This window comes from Oryza sativa, chromosome 12 (assembly GCF_034140825.1).
Source record: "Oryza sativa Japonica Group chromosome 12, ASM3414082v1".
NCBI lineage: Eukaryota > Viridiplantae > Streptophyta > Magnoliopsida > Poales > Poaceae > Oryza > Oryza sativa.
Window position 1 is genome coordinate 28,091,594 of NC_089046.1, and position 12,345 is coordinate 28,103,938.

General features: G+C 44.0%; 2 protein-coding genes across 2 annotated transcripts; both read left to right on the forward strand.

The window, feature by feature from the left end:
- Positions 1-1,368: 1,368 nt before the first annotated feature.
- On the forward strand, positions 1,369-4,231 carry LOC9266094 (PWWP domain-containing protein 1). Its single transcript, XM_015764658.3, has one exon. The coding sequence runs from the start codon at positions 1,569-1,571 to the stop codon at positions 4,047-4,049; it is 2,481 nt and encodes an 826-aa protein (XP_015620144.1). The 5' UTR covers positions 1,369-1,568; the 3' UTR covers positions 4,050-4,231.
- A 1,401-nt stretch (positions 4,232-5,632) lies between these two features.
- LOC4352909 (mediator of RNA polymerase II transcription subunit 17) lies at positions 5,633-9,248 on the forward strand. Its single transcript, XM_015764659.3, has 8 exons — positions 5,633-5,927; positions 6,015-6,213; positions 6,310-6,423; positions 6,587-6,672; positions 6,759-7,137; positions 7,336-7,797; positions 7,874-8,194; positions 8,832-9,248. The coding sequence occupies exons 1-8, from the start codon at positions 5,839-5,841 to the stop codon at positions 9,147-9,149; spliced, it is 1,968 nt and encodes a 655-aa protein (XP_015620145.1). The 5' UTR covers positions 5,633-5,838; the 3' UTR covers positions 9,150-9,248.
- Positions 9,249-12,345: the final 3,097 nt, after the last annotated feature.

The window sequence follows — 12,345 nt, forward strand, 5'->3', positions numbered from 1 at the left end:
TGTGGTATGCATATCTCATTAACTAGGTGAAATCCCGCGTATTGCTGTGGAAAATTTAGTATGGAAACAATAAAAATAACCTGTAAGATAGCTAGATAACATCAGTTTAAGAAGTAAGTTAATGTGGTTTATGATAATTTAAATTTAAATAGTATGTACAATGGTGATTCAAATGTAAAAAGTAAGGTGGTATGACTTTTTGGAAGAAGAAAAATAAGGAGATGGTTTGGAAAGTAGATTAATCATCTAAAGGTTAAAAATAATTGATGTGATATGACTTAATTAGATGAAAAAATGAGAAAGATAATTTGGACCATAGATTAATCATTTAAGCACTAACTAAATAAGGATGAACTATAAAACTATATAGGATATCATAAAACATAATAAAGATATACATTGAAACATTATGTAAATTATGTTGGATGATAATTTAACATGTTTGTATTTGAAATCTCTTAAATTATAAAAACTATAAAGATATAGCATGTTTGCATGATATTTAAATGTGATGATTGTTAGTGGATGATGATGTGACATCTTTGCATGTTAAGCTTAAGGAGTTAGTGGGGGATAATTTTATACTAAGATAGGATTAATTAGGATGGTGAAAGTAATAATTTAATCTAGTCGATCGTCCCATTGACTGAGTGACGTACGCATATAGTATCATCTAGTAGTAGTTAGATGGAGTATCTGAATATCTATCTACTTCAGTTAAGTCCTCCGGAAAACATGGTCGATCACTCGGATCTTGCTTAATTTGTCAAAGAGTGCATTTGCGTACGTGCTCGGTCAAATAAATATTGTATTGTAAGCTTACATGTATGGATGCTGCAAATGATTGAATTTGGTGAGTGCTACTAATCCACGTATATATGGCATGGTGTGCAACCCAACTCAAGTGAACCAAACAACACTTGTCTCTCTTTCTTTCTCTTTGCTTTCTTATATTATTATAGTACCGGTAATATGGCCCTAATTTGCATACAAATAAGAACATACTATAATGTAATTTGTAATGTTCGTAACGAGGCAGGGCTATATAAATAGAAATGTACTGAAATGATGATTGAGAATAAAACATATGAAAGAAAGATGACTCTGTGTTTTAAAGTTGCAGAGATAAGAGGGAGAAGAGGCCGTTGGATTGCATTGGAGAAGCCCAAACTCCAACGGCCCATATGACAATCGTAGGAGAAGCCCAAGCTCTACTGGAACAGAGGCCTGTCAAGAAAAAGAAAAGAAAAGCCTAGTAAGGAAATCCAGTCAAGTCGAGTGAGTGTACAGGAACTTTTGGGCCGTGATTAGAATTTGGCCCAACCACAAAGCCTAGTAAGCGGCGGTTGATTGAGCTGAGAGAGAGACGAGTGTGAGTGTGAGTCAGTGTCAGTTGCCACCGCCGCACCGCTCCGAGCGGTAGGTGATCCCGCCGCCGCCCGCCGCCCGCCGCGCCGCTCGCCGCCCCGCCGCCTTCCGTTCCATTTCCATTCCACGACAAACAAACGGAGTCTACTCCCATTCCTTCCCACCCGCGATCCCTGATCTCCTCTCCGCTCCTCCGCGCCATGGCGGAAACCCTAACCCCCCAAACCCTAGCCGCCGGGGACCTCGTCTGGGCCAAGTCCAAGCGCCGACCCTGGTGGCCCGCCCACCTCCTCCCCGACGGCCTCGTCTCCTACCTCGCCGACCCCGACCCCGACCACGCCCCTCGCCGCGCCTCCGACCTCAGGCCCTTCGCCCACCCCGACGCCGACCTCATGGCCCGCGCCACCACCACCCGCGCCTTCGTCGCCGCCGTCCAACACGCCCAGGCTCAGGCCGCCGCTCTCCTCCACGCCCACCTCACCTGCCCCTGCGCCTCCGCCCCCGCCCCCGCCCCCGACGCACCGCCCCCGCCCCTCCGCGCCACCCTCCACAACCTGCCGCCCCCCGACTTCCTCGCCTCCCTCCGCCACGCCGCTCTCGACACCTCCTCCGTCGGCCTGCTCGACCTCCCCAGGCTCAAGGCCTGGGTCGCCGCCCTCGCCAACGGATGGGGTCCCGCTGGCCCGGGCCACTACCCGCGCCGCCCCGTCGCCGACCTGGTCGACAAGATTGACCTCGATGTGCCCGCCGCCTGGGATGCCCAGGACCAGGACACCAGGCCATTCGAGGTGCCGCAGGAGACACCCACCCAAAAGAAGCGCAGCGTCGCCGAGCTCATGGACAATGACGATGACAAGGCTACGCCACACCACCAGGACAGCGCTACCACCATCTCCAAGTCCAACAAGCGCGAGCGCAAGAAGAGCAAATATCTGTCGCCGCCCTACACCAACTTGGGCGGGATTGCCCTTGTCCAGAAGGCGTCTGATTCGCCAAAGCCATCGCCACCCGCTGCCGCTGAAGATGATGAATACAAGGTATTGCCAAAGCCATTGCAGGAGAATGTTTCTCCACAAGAGGTCTTGCTTTTTGTGCGCAGGACTGGGCTGGACGTCTTCCATAGGATACGGTCAATGAAGGCCGTCCATGCCTTCCTTTCTTTGTATACAAGTTCATTGTTGGTCGAGGATGCTGACTACAAGTCCTTTATAGCACACGAGTGTTCTACGGAGAATGCTTTTACAAATGCTGCTGTGGAGACATCTGATTCTTTTGTAAATTCACGTGCTGCTCTGAAACCAGGCAAGTGTGCTTTGAAGAGGACCAGAAAACAGGGGCAAAATGAGGGTGGGAGTTCTTCGACCAAGACCGAGAAGAGGGGGAAGAAATCTCCTGCGGCTGCCCTAGGCTGTGGTGTAACAATTACCCCTGCTATTCCTATCAGGCAAGCGAGGGCAGAAGACATAAGAAGCCCGACGAAACCAGAGAATGGTGCAAGGGGTATGGCAGTTGGTGTGCAGCTTGAGAAGATCAAGCCAGACTTTAAGAGCCCTACATTAGCTTCAGCGAAGGTAGCAAAAGAACCAGGACAGGAGCAGGACAAAGCAAATGGTGGATCTGTTTTGAAGACCCCAGCCAATGCTTGCAAGAATTTATCTGACCAACCTGCAAAACAGAATGATGCAGGTATGCTGGAAGCAAGACAGTTGCATACCAACATTCAAGCAGATCCAGGTGTGCAAGGCATTGTAGTAGATGTGCCTGTCAGATGTGTTCCGGTGGAAGCAGTGAAGTCTGAAGCTAATATTCCTCTACACAGAGATGGGCAGAATGCTGCTGTAGATGTGACTGACAAAAGTGCACCTCTTCCTAAAAGTGAAGACGTATCCCTATCTCAGCCGACAGATGGAAATAAAGAACATGCAAGCGCCGAAGTGCGTACGGTCCAAGAATCTTATGCTTCCCTTGAAGCGATGGTGCCGGAAATGCTTATGAAAGCGGAGGTCGCCAATGGCACTAATGTAGCAGCAGCAAGCAATTCCCTCAAAGATGAGGGCCAGAGGGCCGATCAGCCTAGCCTGAAGAAGATGGTTCCTGGAGCTAATGTAAACCATTCCTCTGGTGAAGCTACCAATAGTGCTTTCCCTGATATAGCTTATTCTACTCCTAAGAAAAAGAAGAAGAAAATTGCAGAGCACTTTGGAAACCCAGCAGCCCTTCTTTTGGACTTTGCAAAGGGTGTTGTTCTGCCCTCCAAAGAGGAATTGCTCTCTGCATTTGGTAAGTTTGGTCTCGTGATTGAGTCTGAGACGGACATCGTAAAAGATACCCATAGCGCTCGTGTTGTGTTTGGGAAAAGTGCTGAAGCTGAGGCGGCTTACAACAGCGCAGAAACTCTTGGTATGTTTGGTCCCCCGTTTGCTACACCAAGGCTTCATTATCTTCCTCCAATCAAGTTGAGCGTGCCTTCGCCAGCTTCAAAGCCTCCCCTTACGGATATTAGGAAAAACCTGGAGAGGATGATCTCATCCCTGGCTGGCCATTCATCTGTCAAGAAGGCAACTCCATCAGATGGATCAAAGCAAATGCCAGAAAACCTTCTTGGGGAAATGCAGGGGCTTTTGGCAAAAGTTGACAAGATGCTCACCGGGCCTTCTGCTACTGCTAGTAATCCTCATTAGCCCCCTACCGCATGGATTATTCTAATCCATCCGTAGTTAGATGTCTTATTGTCTATGCTGTTTGTCGCTGTCATCAATTATAGCTGCCAATCTCGAGCTAATGATAAATTAGATGTTTTGACGATTTCGGCAGCAACGATTGAAACTATTGTGAATGGTAGTCCGTAGCCGTTATTATGTCACTGCTCTCATGCTGCGTGTGTGATATATTAAGACTGCAACTTCTTTCTTCTAGCCCTCTCGCAGCAGCATGAAAAATCATGTTTTCCCCCCAATAGTGAGTATGATGCGTTTATAATAAGGGGTAATAATATACAAAGCTGTTGGGGTTGACATCACATGGCACTGGGCCACTGGTAGTAGTAGAATTTACCATGCAAAAAACTGGCATAGGCATGATGATTGCATATGTTGATCTGGGAGGAGTGGATGTGATACAATGACAGTGATATCCAATAAAATGTAAGCTGTGTATCGCTAATGATTTTTCTAAAGAGATGCTGGTATTGATTAGTAGCAATACAATAACACAGCAGCTCAGTAGTTGTGAACAACAGGCCTGTGAAGTGTGAAATTGATGCTTATTTTAGTCTTTCTGAGTATGTCATAAATCAATGAAGCAAGGGAATGGAGAAGAAATGGAGTATATATGGTTATAGCGCTGCATCTGTTGATACTATTATCAAGGCAAATCTATATGCTACCTTTGAAAAAGAGAAAACAAACAAATCGCCAAATTTGTTGTATTTGGCGCATTTCTCTCAAACTTATGGTGTTACGGTGTTACCTGCAAGAATTATGATACGAATTGTTTGCGGTGCTTTTCTTTTTCATGAATAGGGGTCGGAGTTTTATTCTCCGAACCCCCTTGGTCGTCCAGGTTTTGCCAACTCGATCCGGTGGACAGTGGTTTGTCCTCATTGTTTCTTCAGGTTGTGATTGATTGCTGTGAGTTTTGAGCGGATGGTGGCATTGATTGTAAGCTAGTATGACAATCTCATCTGCAACTTGTTTCTGTGATTGGCAATGCTCTGGCACATCGATCCGCGCAAGTAGAAATTCAGTCACTCACTGTATAGTTGGTTTGCAGAGAGATTATCTGAATTTACTTGCTTGCTCAACTTCAAAAGGCCTGGAATTCAGAAGCTGGACTGAAGAATCGACATACTACTACTTATTTTGTGAAATATCCGTCGTCCCTGATACGTTGCAGATTGATCACAACTTGCGGTTGAGTTTGGAATATCATTGCCACCGGCACCAAAGAGAGTTTTGTTCCCTGAAACTTGTGATCCATGGACGAACAACAGAAGAACAGGCCTTGTTGTCTTGTAGGCATTGATAAGAAAAAGCTCTCTGATATAAGCCTTCGTTTTACCATTGCTAGGAGATAATTCCTGCTCCCGAGGGGCCTTGAGAAATGGAAAATAAAAAAAGAAACTCCGGCCCATTCGGAGTAGTGGAAGTCTGGAACTGGTCCAGGCCAGCCCAGCAACATTTACTTGTTAGGCCGGCCCAAAGTCAAAAAAGGCCCATCATACTCTCTTCCAGAGAAGAAACTCCAAAGTCCAGCACCCAAACTCGATCGAGAATTCGCTCCTCCTCACTCCGCCGCCCGACGACCTCGCCGGCGGCCGCCCCCACCCCGCCGGCCGCCGCTTCTGCTTCCCGCGGGGGGATCCCTTCCGCTCTTGAGCGGGACTCGTGAGCCCCAAGGCAGTGCCTCCTTCACTCAAAAAATTGTCTCCGATCTAATTAAGCCCTCCGCCGCCGCTGCCTCGCCTTCGCCATGGAGGAAGCCGTGCGGGTGGACCTCGACAAGCTCCCCATCAAGCGCCTCCACGCCATCGACGAGGCCGGCAACGAGCACTACCCGCCGTAAGCACCAAACCAAACCAACCTCTTCCCTTCCCCTGAAACCCTAACCCCCACCTCTCTCCGTTCACTGAGATTCGGATTCCGCAGCGACACCAGCAGCGAGGAGCAGCGCCTCTCCGCCATCCGCCGCATCGACTTCTCCTGGGTCATCGACAAGGACGCCAAGAAGCCCAAGAAGGACACCGCCCAGCAGCAGCAGCAGCAGGCATGGCCGTGGCAGGGCATGATGGAGAGCCTGCAGCAGGCGCAGCAGGAGCTCTCCGTCGTCATTGACCTCATCTCCACTGTCAGTTTTCCCACACACAATACTGCAAACCCCATTCTATTTGCATGCGATTGTTTGTATTCCTGACAGAGGAGACAATCCTACTTGATAATGCAGGTCGAAGCCAATGATGCAGTGGCAGTCGCTGGGATGCTCAAGCCCAAATCGCTGCCAACCGAAACCTTAGTTGACACCGCAGTCTCTGCAGCCACCAAGCTTCAGCGCGTTCGGGTATGTCACCCTACTGCCTATGTTTGATTACTTCAATTCACGGCTAAGGAACAAAATGGAACCTAAAACAAACTCAATTTGTTTCTGTAATCGCTTGCCACTTTCCTCTTCCGTCTTGCATCTATCATGCTTCCTGTTGTGATCTTCATTTGTGTCCTCGCAGCATTTGTCACGCTACTTCAAACAATCTGCCAAAACAATGGAGCAGCAGTTCCAAAAAGAGTCTAGGTTCTATGGCTCATTAATCAGGCATGTCTTGTTGCTTAACTTGAGTTGTTATTTCAATACCACTTCACCCAAGTTTGCACCATGAATTACTCGCGGATTGGTGGCAGATTGCAGCAGAACTGGAAAGTGAAGCGGCAACGGTTTGGTGGAAGTGGTCCAGGAAGTGAGGGCTTCATGTTTGATCTGATCGACACTTCTCAATTGGACACAGCAGCAATGCCTCGACTGTCATCATTACCATTGATTCCAATTGACCAAGACTCATCAGGCACTTTGTCCGTACAAGTCCCTCAAAAATCTTGCCGTTTCTTGAGTCTTAATTTTCGAGGGGACAGTGCCAATGGTGTGGAAAACTACGGTCATAAACTGAAAGATGGCATCTCAAGCATCACTTCCTCTGAAACAGACAATGATGATGTCAATAAATCCATCAAACATGCACATTCTATTCTTCGCAACATCCACAAGTCAATATTTGAGGAGCAGGTCAGCTAAGTGTTTGCTTGGCATGCTAAGAATTCCTGTATAGAATGCTCTTAATTAAGTTTTAACTATAGCATCATGGAAAATTATTGTATATCATGTGATGACATCTTGCACCACCACCACCCCTCCCTCCCCGGGTTTATCATTATTTATTTATGTATATCGTTCTGTGGCTTAGCTTAGTGTATGCCTTTGTAGGTATTTGATATGGTGATCCGTGAGACATTTGTCCAATCTCAAGGCATCAATGTGACTGGAATGCGTGAAGATTTTCTCCAATTAGCTATTGGTCAGGAATGTTCATTGTGCCTCTCGCTTGCTCATTCTGGAGATGGTAGTGACTCAGAAATGGTAGACCATGAAGACCATGCCAATTCAGAGGATGCCTCAAATCTTGTGTTGGTCACTATGAATGGGAAGCTGGACCCTTTAAGAAAAGACGTGACAGGGTTTCCTAATCCCAGAAGTCTGGAAATTTACTTGCTACAATTGTTTCATGAGAACATTCTTAGGAAGGTCAGGGAGAAATCCCTTAACATTGGTCGCTACCAAAGTCCTGCTCAGGTTGCAGGTGATGATTATGGCCTGCTAGGTCATTTCTGCTTGACAGTGGCTCACAGGATATTTTCTAACAAAGTACTCGTGGAGCTTGAGAGTGTGGTATAGCTCCTATAAGCTTGTTGATGCTACATATTTGCATGTAGATCATTATTTAAATTTCCTTTCTGTATTGCAGGTCAGCAGGGTTCCATATCTCCATTTGCGTTCTCTTCCTACTTGGCATTCTCGAACTTCCTCCTGGTCTCTATGCTTGAAAGTTCCTCAGCCTATCCTTGCTGCAGATCGGATTGCAAAGCCTTCTGATAACCATGAACTTAAGTACAAATCCAGGTCACAGTTCAATACTAAGGTGATCGTGAAAGATAGCCAAATTAGTCTAATGGGTGAAGGCTCCCCAAGCATTGCTGGATCATTGACTGGGAAGCCCTCCGATGGATATTTGGTAAATAGCTACAATTGTGACTTGGAGGACCTCCCAACAATGCTTCTGCAGCAGGTAAACTTCTGATGATACTATTTAAATTATTTCTTGGTAGATCATGTTTATGAAATTATTAAAGTTATTACCATTGGAATTCATTATGGTCCATTGATAATGCAATGAGCCAGACTATTTCTTGCATTGCAAATGTGTAACATAAACTCCTTGCATTTGAATGTGAAATGCACAATGGTAATGCATTTTTCTTAGTTTTTTTCCCTGAGGAAATCTTCATTTGTGCCTATTGACCTACAGGATTAGTTTGCTTAACAGTTCAAAATGAATGTGGCATGCATGTTGAGTTGAACAGGACACCAGTACAAACATTCTAGTGCCTTGCCATGCTTCCACATTTTTTTAGGTTAATATTGTCCCACATAAGAGGTCTGGAAGGCAGTGGCCATTCATGTAATATAAAACTGAAAGCACTGAATACAGTGCGAGAAAGGGAGCAAGATGTTTATGCTTTGATAGACCTGTCATTGTTCAACTTTGGTTGTCTTGATGGGCTATTTAATTTAATCCAAGTGGATCATCATAAGGATTTGTTTCCAAGTAATACTGTGCTGCCCATGAATATTACCCATGTCACAACAATTGCTTTTTAAGTCTATTTTGTCAGAATGATGTGCTCACTGTTTTTTCTGTTCAGGTTGCTAGTCAAGTAATCCACTGGCTTCATGAAGAAGCATTGGTTCTCGGTATGAATGTGACTAGAGATTTCCTGTGCCTTTACTTTGATCTTGAGCAAGGTGAAACGCTTGGCCTGGTGGCGAATGTTGACCCGGACGACACCTGTGGATGCATTTCTTGGTACCTTACTATTGATCACCCAACGGAGGATGGGAAGATGTCAGCAGATAGTCAGGAGTTTGAGAAGCGTAGGTTTTTGGGCTATGTTTCTCTTGAAGTATTGTACTCTACCCTTATGGACCTGATAAATTTGTGTAACGCTGGCGCCCACCACTGACATCTATCTGAATATCCATGTAATATCACTTACTACCTTGTAGATTGGTCCTTTGCTTAGGCGAATGGAATCCTGTTGGCTGTTGCCCGCTATCATTCATATTGTTGTGTCTTTTCTTTCTGGCCGTAAACAAACGAACCCACTGAACGTATCCTGCGTTTGGTGGGAGTTTGATCGGCGACCCGCTGTGATTTGTTTGATGCTTGGTGCTGAATCTTTGTGGTTTTATTCATCTCGTAATTTTTCCCCGCGTGTTGCCTTAGTGCCATGTGGGCATTCCAAACTGCTTGCATGAGATTTGTAGTAGCTGGCTATTAGAGAATCTAAAGGTGATTGTACATTTGGACATAATGCTCACATCACATGCATGTATAGTATACCCAGTGTTATGAATGGATCGATCAATCAACCAACCGTATAGTTCATCATCCTCATATGATGATATGAATATGAGCTCTATCGGCCTGGTAGGCTATCTCATCTCGATGACAGCGAGAACCATGTGATCCAGGTTGAATCTTATTATCATTAAGATGATGATTGGCTAGCTAGGGAACATCTAAAGGAGATTTTGGGTGAAATTGAAGCTGCCTTAGGCTGTGTTTGATACTTGGGGTTGGGAACCCAACTCCACCGCACGGAAAACGGAGCGGTCCATTAGCGTGTGATTAATTAAGTATTAGTTAATTTTTTTTCAAAAATGGATTAATTTGTTTTTTTAAAGCAACTTTCGTATAGAAACTTTTTGCAAAAAAACACACCATTTAGCAGTTTGAAAAGCGTGCACGCGGAAAACGAGGGAAAGGGGTTGGGAAACTTGTGGAAAGAACGCAGCCTTAGTGTGTGTACGTACACAGGTGCATGTGTAAGATGCCTAGCTCCAAGATCTGAAACATTATGCCTTCATTTTTTTTCCTTTTATTTATTTGTTAGACTTTTTAGACAGTGATTTGTTTGTTACATAAATCGAACACATGAGTTAGGAATAGGATGCTTTATTCCAAAGTGTACTCTCCTACTCTTTGGCTGAAATTACATCATTTAATTTAATGCGATCTGTCCATCAAAGTAAAGAGTCCTTTCTGAACTCCCTTATTTCACCTTTTCTGTCTGAAAGGCCAACCTCCATATCCGGTACCACCTCTTCATTGTTGTCATAAAAGTATGCTCACAAGTTACATGTTTGGTTCATTTTCATATAGTAGTATTGGCTTTCTTTTAGTGAGAGAAGCCTGAAAGTTGAAAATTTATCTTACTCCTTTTTGGTTATTACTCTTAGTCCTGATATCATGTTTGATTAGCCAGTTGGAATTAATTGGTTTGGTGGCTCCTAGACCTCAGGCAAAATGTTTCTTTGGGTTTCAGAAAGGCATTTAACAGTATGTGTCCTTTTGCATTAGTCAAGACACTGAGAGGAAATAAATAAAATTAATTAGGATTATGAAAAATGGTTTAACTTGAAATAAAAGAAAAGGATGAGACCAAGTCACCAAGAATGAATGCATGGTTGCAAAAGTAAAACAGAAATGGTACCCCCAAGATTGCTACCTCCTTTGCACGCATGACTGTGAGTGCACCACCTAAAGCAGATTATCTTTAGTTTCATCTTTGGTTCTTGCTTTCTGGAAATTTTTATCCTGCTACTATTTGAAAAGAAGGAAAGGGAAAAGTTGTGCTCTTGCTTTTCTGAAAAGAAGAGGGAAAGAAAGCAAGGACAGAGCCTGGCCAAGTTTGTTCTCCCTTCTTGCTTAGTATTTTTATTGGATCGTGGATGCAACCTTGCAAATTATGATGTGCTGTGACCAGCAAATAACTAATTCATTTGTTGGTTTATTACTTGTGTGATTGGAAATGTATCCAGCACTCCAGCATGCATGCGTTCTATAATTTATGCTAACAGAAGGTCTATTGTGCTTCTGGTGAACAACTTTGAAGAGAAACTTTTTATGCTAATAAGCATGAAAGTAGCGGCAGACCCAAGGATATATATATATATATATATATATATATATATATATATATATATATTTTCACTTCAGTTCTCACAGATGATTACGTGCTCGATGATTAAAGTTCTCAGTATGATTACCCGCCATTTGGAAGCAATTCTATCTGGATTACCTAATTACTCCAAATGGAAAAAACCATCAAATTGTTCTGAACTCCAACTGGACAACTTGCCGCATGGTGTTCAATTAGTACTCAGATTTCATCAGTGATTCCTTCCTTAAGAGTCTGATTAATTAGTGATTAGGTTCCAAATGACACACGAGAAGAAGCTTGCTTTTAAATTATTTCGTTCTCTCTTAAATTATTGGCATCTCATTATTTCTAATCGTCCAGCTCTTTTCACAATCTCTGTGATTTTGTTTATGGCGTACATGTCGTACCGACCCTTTTCTTTCATCCAACTCTTCTAGTCATATCAATCAGGTACAAATCTAAACATGCTAAACACTCGACACGCACACAACATTCCGTTTGACAGGTAATCTAATTGAAGGAAAGGTTTCTTTCGGTGAACCACTCTGTAATCATTTCATATCATTGAGACAACGATGTCAAAATGACATAGCTGCATGTTTTGATAAAACGGATCAGATGTAGAACGAAAAGAAATTAGCTAGCTTTGATGCTGGGACAATATATTCTTTTTTCTGGGAGGATTCATATATTCAGAATCCGCTGATGTTTTACCCAGCCAGATTAAATGTAGGGAGCCTGCAAATTTACTGCACATTCATTTTCCATGGACAGTTGAACGGAGTCACCTAATTAACCTAACCTTACCTCTAGATGAAACAAAGTTACACCTCTCCAGTCTCCAAGTAACAACCGAACCTTACCTGACAACAATTTTTGTCTTGACTGACTGATTATTAAGACCGTGATTGACCAAATATCCTTCGGGAAAAAAAGGCGATTGCATTCTCAAAATTTTAAAATAACCGAAAAATAACAAGGGTAGGATCATTTTGAGCTCATTTAGTTGAACAGACAAACTAGTGTGAGATTTCAAATGAGAAATGGTCAGGAAGTAGGTCAGATGTGTGAAAATGGGATTAGCTGTAACCCAAGCAAGCATTGGAAGGTTCATTTTCAGGATAACCCACAAGTACGATCCGTACAGGGAAACGACAATAGTCATGCAATCAGCAACTGGATGCTGACTTGCTAAGATGAAACTTGACACCGT

What these genes read in the sequence shown, in the direction of transcription:
- LOC9266094 (XM_015764658.3), top strand. Translation starts at nt 1,569, where the DNA reads ATGGCGGAAACCCTAACCCCCCAAACCCTAGCCGCCGGGGACCTCGTC.
- LOC4352909 (XM_015764659.3), top strand. Translation starts at nt 5,839, where the DNA reads ATGGAGGAAGCCGTGCGGGTGGACCTCGACAAGCTCCCCATCAAGCGC. An exon ending in CCAAGCTTCAGCGCGTTCGG is followed by an intron (nt 6,424 to 6,586) that starts GTATGTCACCCT and finishes GTGTCCTCGCAG; the next exon opens with CATTTGTCACGCTACTTCAA. An exon ending in CAACAATGCTTCTGCAGCAG is followed by an intron (nt 8,195 to 8,831) that starts GTAAACTTCTGA and finishes TTTTCTGTTCAG; the next exon opens with GTTGCTAGTCAAGTAATCCA.